Genomic DNA, 24,503 nt, shown 5'->3' on the forward strand with positions numbered 1-24,503 from the left:
GGTATATGTAAATGGAGTTATTTTTTAGTTTGTATACTAGTGAAAGGTCCTCTTTAAGTGCTGATAACTTTAAAACGCTTTGACTTATCCATACCATTCTGAGATTGTTTTTTCGTCACATAGTGTACTTCATAACACTGGTAAAACGAAGTAAAAAAAATAAAAAATGTATTTATAAAAAATACCAAATTTACACAAAAAAAATTTAAAATGCAAATTTCTGAGTTTCAATTTATCTACTTCTATAATACATAGTAATACCTGCAAAAATAGTTATTACTTTACATTCCCCATATGTCTACTTCATGTTTGGATCATTTGGGGAATTATATTTTATTTTTTTGGGGATGTTACAAGGCTTAGAAGTTTGGAAGCAAATCTTGAAATTTTTCAGAAATTTTCAAAAACTCAATTTTTAGGGACCAGTTCAGGCCTGAAGTCACTTTGCGAGGCTTACATAATAGAAACCACCCAAAAATGACCCCATTCTATAAACTACACCCCTCAAGGTATTCAAAACTGATTTTACAAACTTTGTTAACCCTTTAGGTGTTCCACAAGAATTAATGGAAAATAGAGATACAATTTCAAAATTTCACTTTTTGGGCAGATTTTCCATTTCAATAATTTTTTTCCAGTAACAAAGCAAGGGTTAACAGCCAAACAAAACTCAATATTTATGGCCCTGATTCTGTAGTTTACAGAAACACCCCATATGTGGTCGTAAACAGCTGTTCTGACGCTTTTTCTATACCCGGACAAAAGTCTATACCCAAAAGTGATGTAGAAGTCACGTGGACGCGTTGGAATCAGCTGAAGGAGGGGGTGTTTTAGCATTCGGCTAAAGTATAGTAATCTGGCAGAACTCCGCGAGCGATTACCTTGGGTAGGGTATGATTTTTGCGGGGTGAGATGATGGTTTTCTTGGCACTATTTTGGGGTGCGTCTGACTTTTTGTTCGCTTGCCATTACACTTTTTGGGATGTAAGGTGACAAAAAATGGTTTATTTAGCACAGTTTTTATTTAAATTTTTTTACGGTGTTCATCTGAGGGGTTAGGTCATGTGATATTTTTATAGAGCCGGTCGATACGAACGCGGTGATACCAAATATGTATACTTTTTTTTATTTATGTAAGTTTTACACAATAACAGCTTTTTTTAAACAAAAAAAATGTGTTAGTGTCTCCATATTCTGAGCGATAGTTTTTCGGGCGATAGTCTCATGTTGGGGCTCATTTTTTGTGGGATGAGGTGACGGTTAGATTGGTACTATTTTGGTGGGCAAACGCCTTTTTGATCGCTTGCTGTTGTACTTTTTGTGATGTTAGGTCATGTGATATGTTTATAGAGCCGGTCGATACAGACGCGGCGATAACTAATATGTATACTTTTTTTTTTTCCTCTATTTTTTACCTATTTTTTTTAACTTTATTTCGGGAAAATTGCGTTTTTGTTTATTTTTACTTGAAACTTAATTCTTTTTTTAGGGAAAACGTTATTTTTTCACTTTTTTTTTGTCCCACTTTTGGACTTCTGTCACCCCACTTTTGATCGGAACTTCATGACACTGGTAAAATGGAGTAAAATAAATTCGTTTTAAAAAAATTACCAAATTTACCAATTTTTTTTACTAAATTTGCACATTTCCAAGTTTCAATTTTTTTATTTCTATAATACATAATAATACCTCCAAAATAGTTATTAATTTGCATTACCCATATGTCTACTTCATGTTTGGATTATTTTGGGAATGCCATTTTATTTTTTGGGGACGTTACAAGGCTTAGAAGTTTAGAATCAAATCTTAAGGACCAGTTTAGGTCTGAAGTCACTTTGTGGAGCTTACATTATAGAAACCACCCAAAAATGACCCCATTCTAGAAACTACACCGCTCAAGGTATTTAAAACAGATTTTACAAACTTTGTTAACCCTTTAGGTGTTCCACAAGAGTTAATGGCAAATGGAGATATTATTTCAGAATTAAAATTTTTGGGCAAATTTTTAATTTGATTTCATTTTTTCCAGTAAAAAAGCAAGGGTTAACAGCCAAACAAAACTCAATATTTATTGCCCCGATTCTGTAGTTTGCAGAAACACCCCATATGTGTTTGTAAACTGCTGTATGGGCACACGTCAGGGCACAGAAGGAAGGGAATGCCATTTGGTTTTTGCAAGGCAGATTTTGCTGGACTGGTTTATGTCCCATTTGAAGCCCTCCTGATGCGGCACCCCTACAGTAGAAACTCAAAAAAGTGGCCCCATTTTGGAAACTGCGGGATAAGGTGGCAGTTTTGTTGGTACACTTTTAGGGTAAATGATTTTTGGTTGCTCTATATTACACTTTTTTTGAGGCAAGGTAACAAAAAATTGAAATTCTGACCTTTCATCTCCATTTGCCAATAGCTCTTGTGGAACACCTAAAGGGTTAACAAAGTTTCTAAAATCAGTTTTGAATACCTTGAGGGGTGTAGTTTTTTAGATGGAGTAACTTTTTGGGAGTTTCTACTCTAGTGGTTCATCAGGGGGGTTTCACATGGGATATGGTGTAAAAATACCAGTCCAGTAAAATCTGCCTTCCAAAAACCATATGGCGTTCCCTTCCTTCTGTGCCCTGCCATTTGGCCATACATATAGGGTGTTTCTGCAAACTACAGAATCGGAGCAATAAATATTGAGTTTTGTTTGGCTGTTAACCCTTGCTTTGTTACTGGATAAATGGATTAAAATGGAAAATGTGCAAATAAAATTGCTGTTTTGGTACCGTTTTTATTTTTTGTTATTTACATTGTTGATCTCTGTGTGCTATTTCTAAAGATCATGTTGTTACGGTCGTGACAATGCCAAATATGACTACTTTTTGGGGGGTTTTGTTTCAGTTTTATATAATAAAGCTTTTTTTATTTTATTTTTTTGTCTCCACATTCTGAAAGCCATATTTATTTATTTTTTGGGTGACTGTCTTATGTAGGGGCTCATTTTTTGCGGGATGAGATGTTGGTTTGATTGGCACTATTTTGGGGTGCATATGACATTTTGGTCGCTTGCTATTACGCTTTTTGTGATGTAGGTTGACAAAAATGGCTTTTGACACCGTATTTATGTTATTTTTTTTGCTGTGTTCACCTGAGGGGTTAGTTAATGTGTTATTTTTATAGAGCAGGTTTTTACGGACGCGGCTATATCTAATATGTATAGATGTTATTATTTATTTTACTTTAACACAATAACAGCATTTTAGAAAAAAATACATTCATGTTTTAGTGTGTCTATAGTCTGAAAGCCATATTTTTTTTACATTTTTAGGCGATTGTCTCATGTACGGGCTCATTTTTTGCAGGATGAGGTGCCGATTTGATTGGTACCATTTTAGCGTACATACACATTTTTTTTATTGCTTTTATTACCTTTTTTGGGAAGTAAGGTGGGCAAAATTTCAATTTCATCATATTTTTTAATTTTTTTATGGCGTTCACCTTGCGGGGAAAGTAACATGACCGTTTTTATAGAATGGACATGGTGATATCAAACATGTGTAGTTCATTTATTTTATTTTTTATGAGTGATAAATGTGTTTTTTTTATTTTTACATTTTCTCACTTTTTTTTTTTACCCAGACCCACTTGGTTCTTGAAGATCCAGTGGGTCTGATGTCTGTATAATACAATGCAGTACACTATATAGTGTACTATACTGTATTTTCACTTTACACTTGACTTAGTCTGATCAGACTTAGTCAAGGTAAGCCGGAAGCCTATGAAGGCGTCCGGTTGTCATGGTAATCGTCACCCGCAACGGTCATGGGGAGGGGGGCTCCCTCCCTCTGTGATCCCGCCGAGAATCAGGGGCTGAAACGGCACAGCAGCCCCCGATGGGAGAGGGAGGGAGTTCCCTCCCTGTTAACCCCTTCCATACAGCGGTCCCTACAGACCACGGCATGGAAGGGGTTAAACGGCTGACATGACAGCACAGATGTCAACCGTTTCAAGCAGAGTGTCAGCTGTGTGCTGATCAGAAACTTCTGAAAGTGCTGCAAACCGCAGGTCTGACTTGACCTGCGGTTTGCAGCGATCGCCGATACGGGGGTGGGTTACAGGACCCATGATTTCAGCAGGCACTCTGTTCCTATCACCGCCCGCCACGCTGCGGTGATCGGAAATACACAGGGCATACCTGTACGTTAGGCCTGCACAATATATCGCCATCGCAATTAATCGCCATATCGCAATTGCCAATTGGCCGACCTTTAATATGCTGCAATTGTATTACCATATTTTTCGCTTTATAAGACAAATCTTCCCCCCCCCCCCCCCCCCAAAAGTGTGTGGGGGGGGAATGGCAGTGCGTCTTATAAAGCGATGGTTGACTTTTTACGTGGCTGACACGGATGTATCGCCGGCCTCTATGCTGCACAGCGTGGCCGGCGAAACATCAGTTACAGTGTGGGGAGGGAGGAGGTGGAGGCAAGTTGTTATTTTAATGAACAAATGTTCTTATTCTATTTATCTGTTCTGTGCAGTGCTATTAAGAAAATGGCAAGTTTTGTGTTTTGTATTTTGTACTTTTGCAGTAATGCAAATATGTTATTTAATTTATTAAAAGATGTTTTATTTTGAAAATGACTGTGCATTTCAGTTCTTGAGTTAAGCATAACTACATTTCAGCATTATCAGTAATTTCTGTGTGCTTTTGCCTTGAAAATCCAAGCAAATAGACCTCTAGCACAATTCCCTTAAAATATTGCATCGCATATCGTTATCGCAATTTTTAGTGCCCTAATCGCAATAGCACAAAATTCCCATATCGTGCAGCCCTACTGTACGCCCTGTGTCCTTAAGTACCGGGACATCAGGGCGTACCTGTACGCCCTGTGTCCCCAAGAGGTTAAACTTAAAAATAAAAAAAACTCTAGAAAAACATTCTAATATAAGTCCTAAGTGTCAAGTAAAAAAAAAAAAAAAAAAAATCGCTAAATTTATTTTTGTAGTCAAATAAAAAAGCTACGGACACTAAACCACCAGGTGCACAAAATCACAAAAAGTTGCCTGGACATTCAGGCCCTTTTGGGCCCAGTCATGGAAGGGTTAAGCAGCGTTTCACAGGGGTCTTTCTTGATATTGTATCCAGTTACTGAGTAAATAAGATTATAGACTCTAATCCAAAGCGTTTTCTCTCGAGGCCAGACACACTGAGAATCTGAATGCACCTAATTTTTTAAGAGGCCGATTAGGCTTATTCCTGGCAGTCCACACTAAGCCCCACCTTGCTGTGCATTTTGGCTTAAAAGAGTAAACTGATAATAAACTGGATGCAAAAGGGGGGAATTTATCAGTGTCCGTGTCTCATTTTTTTTTTTTTGTAAAAGAGGTACAGTTTTTGGTGCTAAAATTTGCATCTGATTGATAGTCTAGATTTCTGTTTCTTGCACACGGACAGGCCATTTAGGCACAAAACTTCACTGTGCATTTCTCCATAATTTTGGTGCAACTTACTCCAACAGACTTTTGACTAAGGCCTCATGCACACGACCGTTGTTGTGTCCCGTGTCCATTGTTCCATTTTCTGTGATTTTCTGCGGACCCATTGACTTTCAATAGGTCCGTGGAAAACTCGGCTAATGCACCGTTTGTCATCCGCAATCCGTGTTTCCAGTCCGTGAAAAAAAATATGACCTGTCCTATTTTTTTCATGGACAACGGTTCTCGGACCCATTCAAGTCAATGGGTCCGTGAAAAAACACGGAGGCACACAAGATTGTCGTCCGCGTTCGTTTTTTTCCTATCATTTGCATGGCAAACTTGACTTCGATTATTTTTTTACTTTCCTTCATGTCTGGAGATCCTCCAAAAATAAAGTAAGACACATGGAAACAAAAACGGACACAGATCACGGAACAACGGAACCCCTTTTTGCGGACCGCAAAAAAATACTGTCGTGTGCATGAGGCCTAAGACTAGTTGAAGACTTGTCTTACTAAATATGCTCCAAAGTTTGAGACCTAGGGGGAAGATTTATCAATGCTGATGCAAAGGAAAACTGGCTAAGGGCTCTTTCACACCTGCGTTATGGTCTTCCGGCATAGAGTTCCGTCGTCGGGGCTCTATGCCGGAAGAATCCTGATCAGGATTATCCTAATGCATTCTGAATGGAGTGAAAACCATTCAGGATGCATCAGGATGTCTTCAGTTCCGGAACGGAACGTTTTTTGGCCGGAGAAAATAGCGCAGCATGCTGCGCTTTTTGCTCCGGCCAAAAGAAACTGAAGACTTGCCGCAAGGCCGGATCCGGAATGAATACCCATTGAAAGGCATTGATCCGGATCCGGCCTTAAGCTAAACGTCGTTTTGGCGCATTGCCGGATACGACGTTTAGCTTTTTTAGAGTGGTTACCATGGCTGCCGGGACGCTAAAGTCCCGGCAGCCATGGTAAAGTGTAGCGGGGAGCGGGGGAGCAGCATACTTACCATCCGTGCGGCTCCCGGGGCGCTCCAGAGTGACGTCAGGGCGCCCCAGGCGCATGGATGACGTGATCGCATGGCACGTCATCCATGCGCCTGGGGCGCCCTGACGTCACTCTGGAGCGCCCCGGGAGCTGCACGGATGGTAAGTATACCGCTCCCCCGCTCCCCGCTCCTACTATGGCAACCAGGACTTTAATAGTGTCCTGTGTGCCATAGTAAGGCCTCTTTCACACTACAGTATGTTGCATTCAGTGTTTTGCGTTCCGTTTTTCACGGATCCGTTGTTCCGTTTTTTGCTTCCGTTGTGGTTCCGTTTCCGTTCCGTTGTTCCGTTCCGTTTTTCCGTATGGCAAATACAGTATACAGTAATTTCATATTAAAAATTGGGCTGGGCATAACATTTTCAATTGATGGTTCCGCAAAAAACGGAACGGATACGGAAGACATACGGATGCATTTCCGTATGTGTTCCGTTTTTTTTGCGGCCCCATTGACTTGAATGGAGCCACGGACTGTGATTCTCGGCCAAATATAGGACATGTTCTATCTTTTCAACGGAACGGAAAAACGGAAATACGGAAACGGAATGCATACGGAACACATTCCGTTTTTTTGCGGAACCATTGAAATGAATGGTTCCGTATACGGACCGTATACGGAACGCAAAAAACGGACAGTATACGGAACGCAAAAAACTGTAGTGTGAAAGAGGCCTAACACTGAAAGCATTTTGAAGACGGATCCGTCTTCAAATGCTTTCAGTACACTTGCGTTTTTCCGGATCCGGCGTGTAATTCCGGCAAGTGAAGTACACGCCGGATCCGGACAACGCAAGTGTGAAAGAGGCCTTAGTTGCTTATAACAACCAATTAGATTCCGCCTTTCATTTTTCAGAGTGCCTTTGGAAAATGAAGGGATTAAACTGGTTGCTATGAACAACTAAGGCAGTTTTCCTTTGCATCAGTTTTGATAAATCTCCCCCAATGTATTAATCAGGAGGGCATGCTCCTCTCAGTGATTAATGGGATGCTCTGTATGCACATACACAGCAGTCAGCCATATATTATCGATGAGAGGGGCTGGGGAGTGCGCCCCTCATAGTTTCATCCGTGGACTTATAAACTATGTGTCCAGTGAGTTCTCTGATTGTCTTCTAGCAAAACCGTACAATTTTATGCACTTTGGTTAATAAGAGCGGACCTGTCCATATGCTGTTCTGCCCTTACATTGGGCAGCATAGTTCAATGAGAGATCGATTTTAAGAAGGGGGGGGTGTAGTAAGGAAATGAAGAGTGAGGGTATTTTTTAAAAGTTTTTCATTATACTGTAAAGTGTATGCTTTATACTGCTTATTTGGTTAGAATTCTATGCTACGCCCTATTTCCTGAATTCTTAAGGACTCGGGGCGTACCGGTACGTCCTAAGTTTAAATCGAGATTGCGGAGCTGCGGGGGTTGATCCGAGCAGGATGCCGGCTGAAATCATTCAGCCGGCATCCTGTCACAACGCCCGTATCGGCGATCAACGCAAACCGCAGGTCAATTCAGACCTGCGGTTTGCTGCGCTTTCTGCAGTTTCTGATCCCCGCGGTCCCTGAAATCATTGCTGACACTCTGGTATAAATGGCTGACATCTGTGCAGATGTCAGCTGGTTTAACCCTTTCCATACCTTGGTCCGTACGGACCGCTGTATGGAAAAGGTTAACTGTCAGGGTCAGGGAGCTCCCTCCCTCTCCCATCGGGGGGCTGGTGTGCCTTTGCAGCCCCCAGACAGGATGGGGTCACAGAGGTCGGGAGCCCCCCTCCTTACCCTTCCCCGTCTGCGAAGTTGTGGCCACAACTGAGCAGACGGAGAAGGTTCCCATGGCAACAGGACGCCTTCTCGGGCATCCCGCTGTCCATGGTGCTGAACAGATCTGTGCTAAAGGCATAGATCTGTTCAGACAAAGTGTAAGTAAAATACAGTACAATACACTATATAGTGTACTGTACTGTATTATACAGACATCAAGAACCAAGTGGGTCTGGGTCAAAAAAAATAAAAAATAGTGAAAAAAGTAAAGATAAAAAACACATTTATCACTGAATAAAAAATAAATAAAAATAATACACTACACATATTTGGTATCGCCGCATCCGTAATGACCTGATCTATAAAACGGTCATGTTACTTTCCCCGCACGGTGAACGCCATAAAAATAAAAACTATGAGAAAATTGAAATTTTGCCCACCTTACTTCCCAAAAAAGGTCATAAAAGTGATAAAAAAAGTCGTATGTACGCCAAAATAGTACCACTCAAACCATCATCTCATCCTGCAAAAATCATACCCTACCCAAGATAATCGCCCAAAAACTGAAAAAACTATGGCTCTTAGACTATGGAAACACTAAAACATGATTTTTTTTATTTCAAAAATGAAATCATTGTCTAAAACTTACATAAATAAAAATAAAGTATACATATTAGGTATCGCCGCGTCCGTATCGACCGGCTCTATAAAAATATCACATGACCTAACCCCTCAGATGACCACCGTAAAAAAATACAAATGGTGTAAAAAAAGCTATTTTTTGTCATCTTATTTAAAAAAAAGTGTAATAGCAAGCGATCAAAAAGTCATATGCACCCCAAAATAGTGCCAATTAAACCATCATCTCATCCCACAAAAACTAAGACCCTACCTAAGATAATCGCCCAAAAACTGAAAAAACTATGGCTCTCAGACTATGGAGACACTAAAACATTATTTTTTTTTGTTTCAAAAATTAAATCATTGTGTAAGGCCCTCATGCACAGGACAGTATTTTTTCACGGGGTTCCGTGATCCGTTTTTGTTTCCGTGTGTCTTTCTTGATTTTTGGAGGATAACCAGACAAGTCAAGTTTGCCATGCAAATGATAGGAAAAAAACGGACGCGGATGCAGATGACAATCTTGTGTGCCTCTGTGTTTTTTCACAGACCTATTGACTTGAATGTGTCCGCGAACCGTTGTCAACCTGCTCTATAAAAATACCACATGATCTAACCTGTCAGATGAATGTTGTAAATAACAAAAATAAGGTGCCAAAAAAGCTATTTCTTGTTATCTTGCTTCACAAAAAGTGTAATATAGAGCAACCAAAAATCATATGTACCATAAACTAGTACCAACAAAACTGCCACCCTATCCCGTAGTTTCTAAAATGGGGTCACTTTTTTGGAGTTTCTACTCTAGGGGTGCATCAGGGGGGCTTCAAATGGGACATGGTGTCAAAAAAAACAGTCCAGCAAAATCTGCCTTCTAAAAACCGTATGGCATTCCTTGTGCGCCCTGCCGTGTGCCCGTACAGTAGTTTACGGCCACATATGGAGTGTTTCTGCAAACTACAGAATCGGGGCAATAAATATAGCATTTTGTTTGGCTGTTAACCCTTGCTTTGTTACTGGAAAAAATTGATTAAAATTGAAAATTTGCCCAAAAATCTAAATTCTGACATTTGAACACCATTTGCCATCAACTTTTATGGAACACCTAAAGGGTTAACAAAGTTTGTAAAATCAGTTTTGAATACCTTGAGGGGTGTAGTTTATAGAATGGGGTCATTTTTGGGTGGTTTATATTATGTAAGCCTCGCAAAGTGACTTCAGACCTGAACTGGTCCCTAAAAATTGGGTTTTTGAAAATTTCAGAAAAATTTCAAGATTTGCTTCTAAACTTCTAAGCCTTGTAACATCCCCAAAAAATAAAATATCATTCCCAAAATGATCCAAACATGAATTATACATATGGGGAATGTAAAGTAATAACTATTTTTGGAGGTATTATCGTACTATGTATTATAGAAGTAGAGAAATTGAAACTTGGAAATCAGCAATTTTTTTCAAATTTTTGGTAAATTTGGTATTTTTTTATAAATAAAAAATATTTTTTTTACTTCATTTTACTAGTGTCATGAAGTACAATATGTCATGAAAAAACAATCTTTGAATGGCGTTTTAAAGTTATCAGCACTTAAAGTGACACTGGTCAGATTTGCAAAAAATGGCCAAGTCCTTAAGGTGAAATAGGGCTGAGTCCTTAAGGGGTTAAAGGGAACCTTTCATGTAGATATTTGATTATAATCTAACTAATTATATACAATCATTAAAAAGTGCCTTAGATTTATTCACTTACTGGTGTGACAGATGGTTACCTCATAATATACACACAAAGATGCCACATGCCGCATGCTAATGAGCTGATTTGAGTCCAGCGTTTATTTAATTAACAGCTATAGCCACTCCCCTGCCCACCTGCTGCTGATTCATATGGAAAATAACTGTCAATCAGCAGCAGGTGGTCGGGGAGAGTCAGGAGCTCATGAATATTCAGGACTCATCATTATGAGCTGGAGCTTTTCAATACAAGATGTTGGCAGTTTGGGTCAATTAACGAAAGTGACCCAGCATTTTGCTAAGAGAATCAGTCACTTATTTATGTTGCCCTTAGTTAGGACACCATAAAACTGGTGACAGGTTCCCTTTAAATCCTTTTCAATCAATTTCACTAACATTCCACAACTAATGTACTGTATGGGAATGTTTTTTTTTTTTTTGTAAACTTGGTCTGGAGAAATCCAGGTACATTTTTGGCCACACAGTGGTAAAATAATCCATGGAAATAATGAGCATGTTATTTCTGCTGATTCTACATGGAAAATTGGCAAATTAGCCCTACTAAATGTCGATGGGCCTAATTCTTGTGCAGATCTGTGGTTTATCCACTGCCGTAATCTGTGTCAGCCTAGGTGTTCTTCCATAGATCAGCTTGTAAAATAAATGCCAGATTAGCCGTAGGCAATCCATGAGGTGTGAACATACCCTAATTGAGTGACTTAAATCTGATTGTTTCAGTCACTCTCTGTGGAACAATGCACGAACACTTACGGTAAGCTTATAATGATTTCATACAGGATGTTTTGGCACTGTTATGAGTTTGACAGATTTATTTCTATTAACTGGTGTACAGGCTGTTCAGAACCAGAGATATCGGGAATGGTGTCCAGAAGTAGGCCGTAGTCAGAGCCAGGTAATTCTATGAGCAAATCTGGGACAGAAACTGGAGATACTAGGAGGAGATCTTTAACAAAATCAGGAAGTACTAGGAACGGTTTTTGTATTAAACAAGGAAGATAAATAGCTATAGGCAGCGAGAAATGAGCTTCATCCCTCAATTACCCCAAGGTTCTAATTAAGAAAGCCATGTGACTTGGAAGATGTTGTAGCATCAGAAAGTAGAAACTATGCAGCACTGTGACACTAATCCACCATGGGGCTCATAACGTGTCCATATTCTATGTGTGCCATTTTACTTGTCTGAAATTCTGGTAAACACATACTGGATTTTTCTGCTTCTTGATAACAGAAATGGCGATTAGGAACCTTGGAGGGAACCAGGAAGTACCAGGAACTGTGGTCAGTGTCCGAATGAGCCAGGGTCATCAACAGGAGAGATGTCAGCATGTGATAAATCAGAGGATGACATAGGAGCATAGCCAGAAGCAAGCAAGATGTTAGGACCAGGACTAGGTCTACAGGTATTAAGTGTAGTATCCAATGATTAACACAGGAACATAGGAGTAACCAAGAGTCAGCATTACAAGTAGAACAACATACTCTATACCAGGAGAAGCATCTACGGGTCAAAGAACAGGACTTGGGAACATGGCAGTGTCCACAGGAACAGAGGCTGGAGGGAACCGGATTCAGAAACTGCATTATGAACTGAATGCTAACACTTAAGACATGGATGAGAGAGCTGGTTGGGTTAAAATAACAGGCCTGGATGAACTCATCAGAAACATACAATTGTTTTACTCAGATCCAGGAAGAGCTAAAGAGAAACATATTTTTTTTATTTAAATCAGTTTTGTAATAATAATTAATACCTTATTATATTATTTTGCTGTTTTACTAAAGAAATAGGCACCCAAAGTCCTGGGTGTCTATTGTGCTTTATAATCAATATAGTAGTACACCGCTGACATGTCAGCAGTGTACGGATTCCGCTGTGGGGCCGCAGTGAATGTTGTATGGGCAGGAACACACATTGCCCCACAGCTTTACTAAGTCCTGGCATAGTACATCGATCCCCTGTACAGGCGTGCTATCCCAGGATTTAGCGGAGCGTGCTCTTGCATCTGTCAGCTCAGTTCTGCTGTAAAGCTCACATGCAGAGCATTTAGCTGAGTGGAGCAGGCGCAGGCGGGATCCTGCTTGGCTCCAATAAATCCTGGGATAGCACACCTGTACAGGGTCTCGATGTATTATGCCATTGCTGATTCTGAAGCACTATAGGCACCCTGGACTTTGGGTGTCTATTTCTTCTTGAATTAACGTATGATACAAAAAAGATTTTTACTCCTTTTAGAATATTTAAATAAAGTTTATCAAAAGTTTAGTTTAACTATTGCCTTGCTGCAGCAGGATTTAGTTGTTGAGTATAGGATAACACAGGAGTAAATCAGGAACAAGTGCAGGTTAAACAGGTGGTCAGACTTAAGCCACATGCACCAACTGTTTATTAACATGGCAGATCTGCCAAGGGGACTGTAGAGCAGTGCTGGAACAAGGTGCTGTATGTAACAGCGCCGTGGCCCTAATGTATGGATGTGGGTCTGATTTCTAGTAATAGAAGAAGCAAGAAAAAGAAAAGGTATGACACTGACAGAATCATCATATTTTACATTAATCAGTGACGGGATTAAATTGCACACGTAAATAAATTTAAGGTCCTGTATGTATTTACTTTGGAAGCTTTCACTTATGCAGCAAAAACTCTCCTCCCCCGAGTCCCTTGATCCATGCACCAGTGTCCATGGAGGGTTTAGGCATCTCAGACATATTTGTCTTTTCTAATACTATGCCCATGATTTATCAAGACCATCATGTGCAGTGCCGGTCTTGGGCCCTGTGCTACCGGAGCAGGCATTGAATTTATGAGGCGCAGTTCTCGTCATATATTAAATGCCTCCTCCAGCAGTCTGTGTGCCAGACTGGAATCGACGCCAATTCATAGCTGGCATAGATTTCAGTCATCATTTACACTCGTTTCTGGCATAAGTAATGAAATATGTGCGGGGGTTGTTGGCTCTTCCCATCACCACACCTTCTTTTTTCGAAACTGGCAAAAGCAGTGTAAAAATGTGAGCTGTGATTAAATTTAGTTACTGTGGCATTTAAAAGGTTACAAACCAAGTTTTGAGGCTTTTTAAGACCAAATCCATGGCGTATGGGAATTATAAATCCCCCCTTTGTCCTGTCTGCTTTTATCATCTTTGCAATACTTTTTTGTAGAAAAATATAGTTTTAGAAAATATACAATATTAGTTGTTTATGTGGACATCTTAAATAGAGTACTTCTCTTTTACTTTGATCCTTTTAAGTATGCTCTCAAGTGACTGGATGCATTTGTCATATGCCATAAATCATATTTTCTTAATTTTTCAGGGAAAGAAGTTTCTTGGTGATCTCTTACTGGATGGAAAAATTATTTGGCAGGAGAGTGGTCAAGCCTTCAACTCTCCGAGTGCATGGGCCACACACTGCAAACGTCTAATTAACCCTGCCAAGAAATCTGGTTGTGGATGGGCATCAGTACGGTACAAGGGACAAAAATTAGACCAGTATAAAACTGCATGGTTGAAACAGAATCAGCTTCATGGGTCAATGACTGAAGGCGTAAGATTGTCATTATTTCCTCCTTTGCAAATTCTAAATATGCACCTCTCCACCTTGCCTGATTTTAATACTCATTCTTCATGCAGAGTGCATTAAGTGAAGGGGAAGAATATGATCTACTTGAAGAAGAGGGAGATGTGGACTCTAGATTTGGAAAGATATGCAACATGGAACCAAATGGCAGCAAAAAGGAACAAGGTAAAGTATGCTAACTGGTTAAGGAATTGTGGACCATTCTTAAAGGGGTTGTCTCGTCACAGACAATGGAGACATATCACTAGGATATGCCCCCATTGTCTTATAGGTGCGGGTCCCACCGCTGGGAACCGCATCTATATCGGGAACGGAGCCCCACAAAGTGGTGGCTGGAGGACTCTGGTCCAGGCACCAACAAGAGCTCTCCCCATAGAAGTGAATAGGGCGTACCGCGCATGGCCCGCCACCACTCCCATTCACTTCTATGGGCTCGACAGAAATAGCCCCATTGTCTGTGATGAGACAACCCCTTTAAGTGTAATTTTTTCTTGCTGATCATTTAGCTACACCAGAAGCAACATACATAACATATTGAGGCAGATTTACTAATCCTGAGTTAGACAGTATAAAGTAGGCAGTATAAAAATCAACTGGATTTTTCAGTGGCTGATGCTAAATAATAAATCTGCCAAACCTTTAGACTGTCTAATCTAAATTTATACCACCTATCGTTTGGCTTTCTTTGCGACATAATTTTGTGCAAGAATAACACTGAATAACGGAACGTTGTAAAGAAAAATAAATCACCTTTATTGAATATTATTAAAATATAAGGAGGGACAACACAAATTGTAATTAATTAATGGACGACTGCCCACACATGAGAGACCAGTTCAGAAGTGAGTCTAATGTACTGCACAGCTGTGTCGCTGAAAATCAGTGTAACTGGACATCCACATGTGAAACAGCAAGTCAACCATATACACCACTATCACCACACCATAGACATTAACAAGTGGTGGTTATTGCACCTCTAATAAACTAGTCCTGCTGCAAAAGGTCAACACCACTAGCTAAGTGTGGTCACATTATTACCTGCTGGTGCAAGCGGCTAATCACGCTGACATATGGGCTGTAATTCTGGCTGTAGCTACCCTACCAAGAGAGACTCTCTGCCCTATGTCCTATAAGAGATTGATATACATCTGCTCACATCCTGGTATGCATCCACATTACAGTGACGGGATGCATCCAGTATCTTAGATGTGAGCACGACTCAATCTCCCATTAAATGTCTAACATCTAAGCCCCCAGTCCTGCTCTACGCATTTCACCCTAATTTGGGATCCTCAGGAGCATTAAGATATCTGGGCTACAGACAAACATAAACGGCAACCGCCTCGTGTTCTGAGGCCTGCGGCAGCTGTGCTAGAATGGCCGTACGCGGCCGCTGAGATACTCCGGTTATGAGGAGGAAGCCCCTCCCCTAGGTTGGATCGAGCCCCTGGGTCGAGCTCCCTCTCACTCCATCACCCCTCCGCGCTGCGCTGGCAGGGGGTCGATGGTTGCCATGGCAGCCCCGATGCCTTACACATCACTGTGTGAGATGCTGACAGTTCAATTCAGTACAATACAGAATGTATTGTACTGAATTGAAACAAGGATCAAACTCTGAAAAGATGAAGTCCCACAGTAGGACAAATATAAAAAGTTAAATTAAGTGGAAAAAAAGGTTAAAATTTTATAACTAAAAAAATATTTGAGTTTCAAGTAAAAAAAAAAAGCATCCTTTTTCCAAAATAAAGTAGGTAAAAATGTGTAAAAAAATAGGGAAAAAAAGAAAAGTTGACATATTACATATTGCCGCGTCCGTATAGACCGGCTCTATAAAAATATCACATGACCTAACCCCTCAGATGAACACTGTGCAAAAAAAAATTTGTTTGGTCACCTTACATCACTAAAAGTGCAACACCAAGAGATAAAAAAGGCGTCTGCCCCTCCAAAATAGTACCAATCTAACAGTCACCTCATCCCACAAAAAATTATCCCCCCCACCTAAAACAATCAGCAAAAAATAAAAATAAATATTGCTCTCAGACTATGGAGACACTAAAACATGATTTTTTTGTTTCATGTATAAAACTTTAAAACTGATAAAAATAAAAATAAAGTTGACATATTGGGTATTGCCACATCCGTAATGACCTGCTCTATAAAAATATCCCATGATTTCACCCCTCAGGTGAACACCGTAAAAAAAAGGTTTAAAAAAAGCAATCTTTTGTCACCTTACATCACAAAAAGTGTAATACCAAGCGATCAAAAAGTAGTACGCACCCCAAATCATACCAATCAAACCGTCATCTCATCCCACAAAAAATGAGACCCTACCTAAGACAATCACCCAAAAAATAAAAATAAACTATGGCTCTCAGAATATGGAGACACTAAAACATGATTTTGTTTTGTTTCAAAATAAAAAAAAAATAAGTATACCGTATTTTTCACCCTATAAGACGGGAGGAAAATAGGAAAAAAATTTTTTTTAACCAAAAGGTGTGCTTTTGGTGGGTTTGGAACTAATGGTGGTCTGTGGATGGCACTTTTACTGGGGATCTGTGGATGGCACTATTATGGGGGATCTGTGAAGGACACTTTTATGGGGGGATCTGTGAAGGACACTGTTATGGGGGGATCTGTGGATGATGCACTGTTATGGGGGATCTGTGGATGATACACTGTTATGGGGGGATCTGTGGATGACGCACTGTTATGGGGGGATCTGTGGATGACGCACTGTTATGGGGGGATCTGTGGATGACGCACTGTTATGGGGGTTTTGATCCATCAGAGTCTTTAGTCACCTACCACATGGCACTAATCGCCAAAGGCTTACACCCTAGGGAAGCTGTGTGGTTCTCTGCCTCACATTCTGGTGGTCCGGTCCCACCCCCAGAACTGATCAGAACAGATACTACACTTGATCTTAGCCAAAAGGCGTCGCCATGGATTAAACCTCCGTTACTTCGGGGGGACCCAGGACAATCTATCCCAGCCAGTAGTACCCCGCTTTGGGCAGGCACCCACTGAGAGGATGTAGCGGCAAGCTTGGGGATCTGGCCGTGCACAGCAAGGCATTTGGCCAGGTGACCCGATCATTCCAACCTGGACACTCCAACCCAACCTATAGGCTCGAGATTGGGCAGAAGAGCAGTTCTGAAGTCCATCAGCTGGAACCATAGCCCCCAAGTCCTGCAGAATAGCTGCTGATAAAGGGGGTAGCCGTCCTTTTATTTCCCTCAGCTGCTATTTCAGTGCATTGGCCCTCATAGGATTGGTGGAAGATAATTGTAGCTGCTCCATCATTGGTTGTCATTTCAATTTGACTGCATAATGTCACTCTGATGACACAGCGTTTCCACTTCAGCCAGTCAGGCTGAACGGCTACTGCAATCTATAGGTGATGTCATTAGCAAGTCCACTCCCATACATCTGCTGGCATGTTAGTCAGACCAAGAGGCACTGCGTAGTTGATTCAAGTTGCTGTGCAAGTCAGACAACTACAGGAAATGCACATTAAACAATTCCTAATTTCCTGACTGCCTCACCAAAATGATGGACAAAGAAACAGTACACCTGGCGCAAATTAACCCTTTCATGATCAAGGGTCATTGATGCCCCAGTGTCCAGGTCAAAATTTACAAATCTGACATGCGTCACTTTATGTGGTAATAGCTTTGGAACACTTTTATTTATTCAAGCCATTCTGAGATTGTTTTCTCGTGACACATTGTACTTCATGATAGTCACAAATTTTAGTCAATATATTTCACCTTAATTTATGAAAAAATCCCAAATTTATGAAAAAAATGAAAAATTCACAATTTTCAAAATTTCTATTTCTCTGCTTCTAAAACAGAAAGTCATACCAAATAAAATGTTAGATGAATGTAAATAACAAAAAATAAAAACGGTGCCAAAACAGATATTTCTTGTTACCTTGCCTCACAAAAAGTGTAATATAGAGCAACCAAAAATCATATGTACCCTAAACTAGTAACAACAAAACTGCCATCCTATCCCATAGTTTCTAAAATGGGGTCACTTTTGCTGGAGTTTCTACTCTAGGGATGCATCAGGGGGGCTTCAAATGGGACATAGTGTCAAAAAACCAGTCCAGCAAAATCTGCCTTCCAAAAACCGTATTGCATTCCTTTCCTTCTGTGCCCTGCCATGTGCCCGTACAGCAGTTTACGACCACATATGGGGTGTTTCTGTAAACTACAGAATCGGGGCCATAAATATTGTTTTGTTTGGCTGTTAACCCTTGCTTTGTAACTGGAGAAAAATTATTAAAATGGAAAATCTGCCCAAAAAGTGAAATTTTGAAATTGTATCTCTATTTTCCATTAAATCTTGTGGAACACCTAAAGGGATAACAAAGTTTGTAAAATCAGTTTTGAATACCTTGAGCTGTGTAGTTTCAATAATGGGGTGGTTTTTGGGTGGTTTCCGTTATGTAAGCCTCACAAAGTGACTTCAGACCTAAACTGGTTCTTAAAAAGTTGGTTTTTGAAAATTTCTGAGAAATTTAAAGATTTGCTTCTAAACTTCTAAGCCTTGTAACGTCCCCCAAAAATAAAATGTCATTCCCAAAATGATCCTAACAGGAAGTAGACATATGGGGAATGTAAAGTAATAACTATTTTGTAGGTATTACTATGTATTATAGAAGTAGAGAAATTGAAACTTGCAAATGTGCTAATTTTTCAAAATTTTGTATTTTTTTTAATAAATAAAAATTATAATTTTTTTACTCCATTTTACCATTGTCATGAAGTACAATATGTGACGAAAAAAGTCTCAGAATGGCCTGGATAAGTCAAAGCGTTTTAAAGTTATCAACACATAAAGTGACACTGGTCAGATTTGCAAAAAATGGCCTGGTCCTTAAAGGGGTTGTCTGAGTTATGAAAAATATATATAGAGCACTGAAAATCTGATGGCCAACAATATATAACTGAGCTAAGCAAGTTTTATGCAAAAATATATATATATTTCCACATTACCCTGGTTCTTTTCTGGCCCTTTGTTTACATGCAATAAAAACAACCTCTGCCCCTCCCCCTGCTCTGCAAAGGGAGTGGCTACAAGAGCTGCCCTGAGTGACATGTCTGCCTGCTGGCAGACTTAACAACATGTTGTATGTGTAGAACTACAAGTCCCACCTGTATAATGACACTGCTAATACACACAGGATCTTCCCCCTACCTTCTTGTGCAATGCTCTCTCTAGTCGGTCAGATCCTGTGTCCAGAATTGTCTCCTCACTGCCTGCTGCAGCTAGCTAGTCTGTGCAGCTGAAGGTGTTAAGAATCCTAGGATAGAGTAGACAGCCGGTAGTGAAGGGGGCATGGCCAGCACAGTGACGTCTTGTTTACAGGCTTGTAAACAAATATTATCAGAGCAGGGAGAGAAGCTGACATCACAGGTCATGTGACCCTCAGTGAAATCTTAGAAACCAGGCACTGCTGATAAAGTGAGTTAATTGGAAAGGTGTTACATTTGTCCAGTTAGGAACATAGAAAGAACAAAAAAAATAACTTGGACAATCCCTTTAAGGTGAAAATGAGCCCGGTCCCTAAGGGGTTAAACTATGGACTGGGGGGAGTGTAATTACATTATAGGAGTGGAAAATAGTGTAGACTAGGACCAGGGACTAAGTAATGGAAGGAGAAACTAGAATGGTTCATAAGGGACTGCATAGTGTAAATAATGTACAAAAACTTCTTAATTGTATGTATGCTAATGCCAGAAGCCTGACTAATAAAATTGATGACTTGTAATATCTGAGGATGCCTATGACATGGTGGGACTAACTGTGACATGGCTGGAAGATAACTATGACTGGGCAGTTAACTTACAGGGTTACAGTCTGTTTAGAAAATAATGGAAAAAGATAAGGGGTGGGGTGTTACCTTTATGTAAAGTCCTGTCTAAAGCTCACACTCTGGGAAGATATGTAAGGGTAGTGACCATGTGGAGTCACTGTGTGTAGAAATACATGTTGGGAAAACCAATAATAAAATACTGATGGGGGTTTCATTATAAGCCATCTAATATACCAGAGTCCACAGAAAATCTACTATTAAGGCCTCATGCACACGACAGTATTTTTTCACGGTCCGCAAAAAACGGGGTCCGTAGGTCCGTGATCCGTGACCGTTTTTTCGTCCGTGGGTCTTCCTTGATTTTTGGAGGATCCACGGACATGAAAAAAAAGTCGTTTTGGTGTCCGCCTGGCCGTGCGGAGCCAAACGGATCCGTCCTGAATTACAATGCAAGTCAATGGGGACGGATCCGTTTGAGGTTGACACAATATGGTGCAATTTCAAACGGATCCGTCCCCATTGACTTTCAATGTAAAGTCTGGAGTCCCTTTATACCATCTGATCTGAGTTTTCTCCAATCCGATGGTATATTTTAACTTGAAGCGTCCCCATCACCATGGGAACGCCTCTATGTTAGAATATACTGTCGGATATGAGTTACATCGTGAAAACTCATATCCGACAGTATATTCTATCACAGAGGCGTTCCCATGGTGATGGGGACGCTTCTAGTTAGAATATACTACAAACTGTGTACATGACTGACCCCTGCTGCCTGGCAGCACCCGATCTCTTACAGGGGGCCGTGATCAGCACAATTAACCCCCCAGGTGCCGCTCCTGAAGGGGTTAATTGTGCGTATCATAGCCCCCTGTAAGAGATCAGGGGCTGCCAGGCAGCAGGGGGCAGACCCCCCTCCCCAGTTTGAATATCATTGGTGGCCAGTGCGCCCCCCCTCCCTCCCTCTATTGTAATAATAGCATTGGTGGCCAGTGTGCGCCCCCCCCTCCCTCTATTGTAATAATAGCATTGGTGGCAGTGTGCGCTCCCCCCCTCCCTCTATTGCATTAAGATTGGTGGCAGTGTGCGCCCCCCCCGCCCCTCTCCTTCCTCCCTCTATTGTTTTAATACATTGGTGGCAGTGTGCGGCCTCCCCTCCCCCCGATCATTGGTGGCAGCGGAGTAGAAGCATCATACTTACCTGGCTGCTGGCTGCTGCGATCTCTGTGTCCGGCCGGGAGCTCCTCCTACTGGTAAGTGACAGGTCTGTGCGGCGCATTGCTGTCACTTACCAGTAGGAGGAGCTCCCGGCCGGACGCAGACATCGCAGCAGCCAGCAGGTAAGTATGATGCTACTATTGCTAAGGCTAAGTAACCATGGCAACCAGGACTGCAGTAGCGTCCTCGTTGCCATGGTTACCGATCGGAGCCCCAGCGATTAAACTGGGACTCCGATCGGAACTCCGCTGCCACCAATGATCTGGGGGGGGGGGGGGGGCCGCACACTGCCACCAATGTATTAAATTAAAAGAATAGAGGGAGGAAGGGGGGGCGGGGGGGGGGCGCACACTGCCACCAATGTATTAAAACAATAGAGGGAGGAAGGGGGGGGCGCACACTGCCACCAATGTTAATGCAATAGAGGGAGGGAGGGGGCGCACACTGTGCCACCAATGCTATTATTACAATAGAGGGAGGGAGGGGGGGCCGGGGGGGGGGGTGCGCACACTGTGCCACCAATGTTATTAATACAATAGAGGGAGGGAGGGGGGGCGCACTGGCCACCAATGAAATTTAAACTGGGGAGGGAGGGGGGTCTGCCCCCTGCTGCCTGGCAGCCCCGGATCTTTTACAGGGGACTATGATCCGCACAATTAACCCCTTCAGGTGCAGCACCTGAGGGGTTAATTGTGCGGATCACGGCCCCCTGTAAGAGATCGGGTGCTGCCAGGCAGCATGGGGCAGTCATGTACACAGTTCATTGTATATTCTAACTAGAAGCGTCTCCATCACCATGGGAACGCCTCTGTGTTAGAATATACTGTCGGATCTGAGTTTTCACAAAGTGAAAACTCAGCTCTGAAAAAGCTTTTATGCAGACGGATCTTCGGATCCGTCTGTATGAAAGTAACCTACGGCCACGGATCACGGACACGGATGCCAATCTTGTGTGCATCCGTGTTCTTTCACGGACCCATTGACTTGAATGGGTCCGTGAACCGTTGTCCGTCAAAAAAATAGGACAGGTCTTATTTTTTTGACGGACAGGATACACGGATATGTCTCGGCTGCAAAACGGTGCATTTTCCGATTTTTCCACAGACCCATTGAAAGTCAATGGGTCCGCGAAAAAAAAACTGAAAACGGCACAACGGCCATGGATGCACACAACGGTCGTGTGCATGAGGCCTAAGAGAAATAGACAGTCGTTATTATGGGGGACTTCAACTACCCAGATATAGATTGGGAAACTGAGAGCTGTACATCTCATAAAAAGGAAACAGGTTCTTGTCAATAACCAAAGACAATTACCTCTCTCAACTGGTTCAGGATCCAACTAGAGGGGCAGTCATACTTAGTATAAACCAATAGACCTGACAGAACTACAGATGTAAAAGTTGGAAGACACCTGGGAAATAGTCTCTATAATATAATAACCTTTAAATTGTCATTCAATAGTTGTTTTTTTTCAGGGAGGTACAAAAACATTCTGAAAAGCTAAATTTGACCAGCTTAGAGAGTTCATTATCCTTAATAACTAGGACAATGTTCTTAAAAATAAAAATACAGATAGAAAATTGGATATTTTTAAAAGTATCCTAAACTCTCATTGTGAGCGATACATACCTTATGAGAATAAAACATAGTAGTAACATAGTACATAAGGCCGAAAAAAAGACATTTGTCCATCCAGTTCGGCCTGTTATCCTACAAGGTGATCCAGAGGAAGGCAAAAAAAACAACTGTGAGGTAGAAGCCAATTTTCCCCACTTTAGGGGAATAAAAAATTCCTTCCTGACTCCAATCAGGCAATCAGACTAACTCTCTGGATCAACGACCCCTCTCTAGTAGCTATATCCTGTAATATTATTACGCTCCAGAAATACATCCAGGCCCCTCTTGAATTCCTTTATTGTACTCGCCATCACCACCTCCTCAGGCAGAGAGTTCCATAGTCTCACTGCTCTTACCGTAAAGAATCCTCTTCTGTGTTTGTGTACAAACCTTCTTTCCTCCAGACGCAGAGGATGTCCCCTCGTCACAGTCACAGTCCTGGGAATGAATAGATGATGGGATAGATCTCTGTACTGTCCCCTGATATATTTATACATATTAATTAGATCTCCTCTCAGTCGTCTTTTTTTTTTTAAAGTGAATAACCCTAATTTTGATAATCTTTCAGGGTACTGTAGTTGCCCCATTCCAGTTAATACTTTACTTGCCCTCCTCTGGACCCTCTCCAGCTCTGCTATGTCTGCCTTGTTTACAGGAGCCCAGAACTGTACACAGTACTCCATGTGTGGTCTGACTAGCGATTTGTAAAGTGGTAGGACTATGTTTTTATCACGGGCATCTACGCCCCTTCTGATGCAACCCTTTATCTTATTGGCCTTGGCAGCAGCTGCCTGACACTGCTTTTTTGCAGCTTAGTTTGCTATTTATTAAAATTCCTAGATCCTTTACCATGTCAGTGTTACCGAGTGTTTTACCATTTAGTATGTACGGGTGACTTGCATTATTCCTTCACATGTGCATAACTTTACATTTGTCAGTGTTAAACCTCATCTGCCACTTCTCTGCCCAAGCCTCCAATCTATCCAGATCCCTCTTATCCAGATCCCTCTGTAGTAGTATACTGTCCTCTTCAGTGTTACTTACTTTTCACAGTTTAGTGTCATCTGCGAAAATTGATACTTTACTATGCAAGCCTTCTACAAGATCATTAATAAATATATTGAAGATAATAGGGCCCAATACTTACCCCTGAGGTACCCCACTAGTGACAGTGACCCAATCTGAGTGTGTACCGTTAATAACCACCCTCTGTTTTCTATCACTGAGCCAGTTACTTACCCACATACAGACGTTTTCTCCCAGTCCGAGCATTCTCATTTTATATACTGACCTTTTATGCGGTACAGTGTCAAATGCTTTGGAGAAGTCCAGATATACAACAACCATTGATTCACCGCTTTTAAGTCTAGAACTTACCTCCTCATAGAAACTGATTAAATTAGTTTGGCATGACCGATCCCTCATGAAGCCATGCTGATATGGCGTTATTTGCTTATTTCCGTTGAGATGCTCTAAGATAGCATCTCTCAGAAAACCTTCAAACAGTTTACCCACAACAGATGTTAAACTTACCGGCCTATAGTTTCCAGGCTCTGTTTTTGGACCCTTTTTAAATATTGGCACCACGTTTACCATGCGCCAATCCTGTGGGACATTCCCTGTGAGTATAGAGTC

The 24,503-nt window shown here is 41.3% G+C and overlaps 1 protein-coding gene across 1 annotated transcript in view; it reads left to right on the plus strand.

The window, feature by feature from the left end:
- Positions 1–24,503, plus strand: part of MPND (MPN domain containing) — a 282,277-nt gene that overhangs the window by 54,413 nt on the left and 203,361 nt on the right. Inside the window, exons 3-4 of the mRNA XM_044306702.1 lie at positions 13,934–14,164; positions 14,251–14,362. Coding sequence (XP_044162637.1) covers positions 13,934–14,164; positions 14,251–14,362 — 343 coding nt within the window. The remainder of the gene's footprint in view (positions 1–13,933; positions 14,165–14,250; positions 14,363–24,503) is intronic.

The sequence above is a fragment of the Bufo gargarizans genome, chromosome 1 (genome assembly GCF_014858855.1).
Source record: "Bufo gargarizans isolate SCDJY-AF-19 chromosome 1, ASM1485885v1, whole genome shotgun sequence".
NCBI classification, from domain to species: Eukaryota; Metazoa; Chordata; class Amphibia; order Anura; family Bufonidae; genus Bufo; species Bufo gargarizans.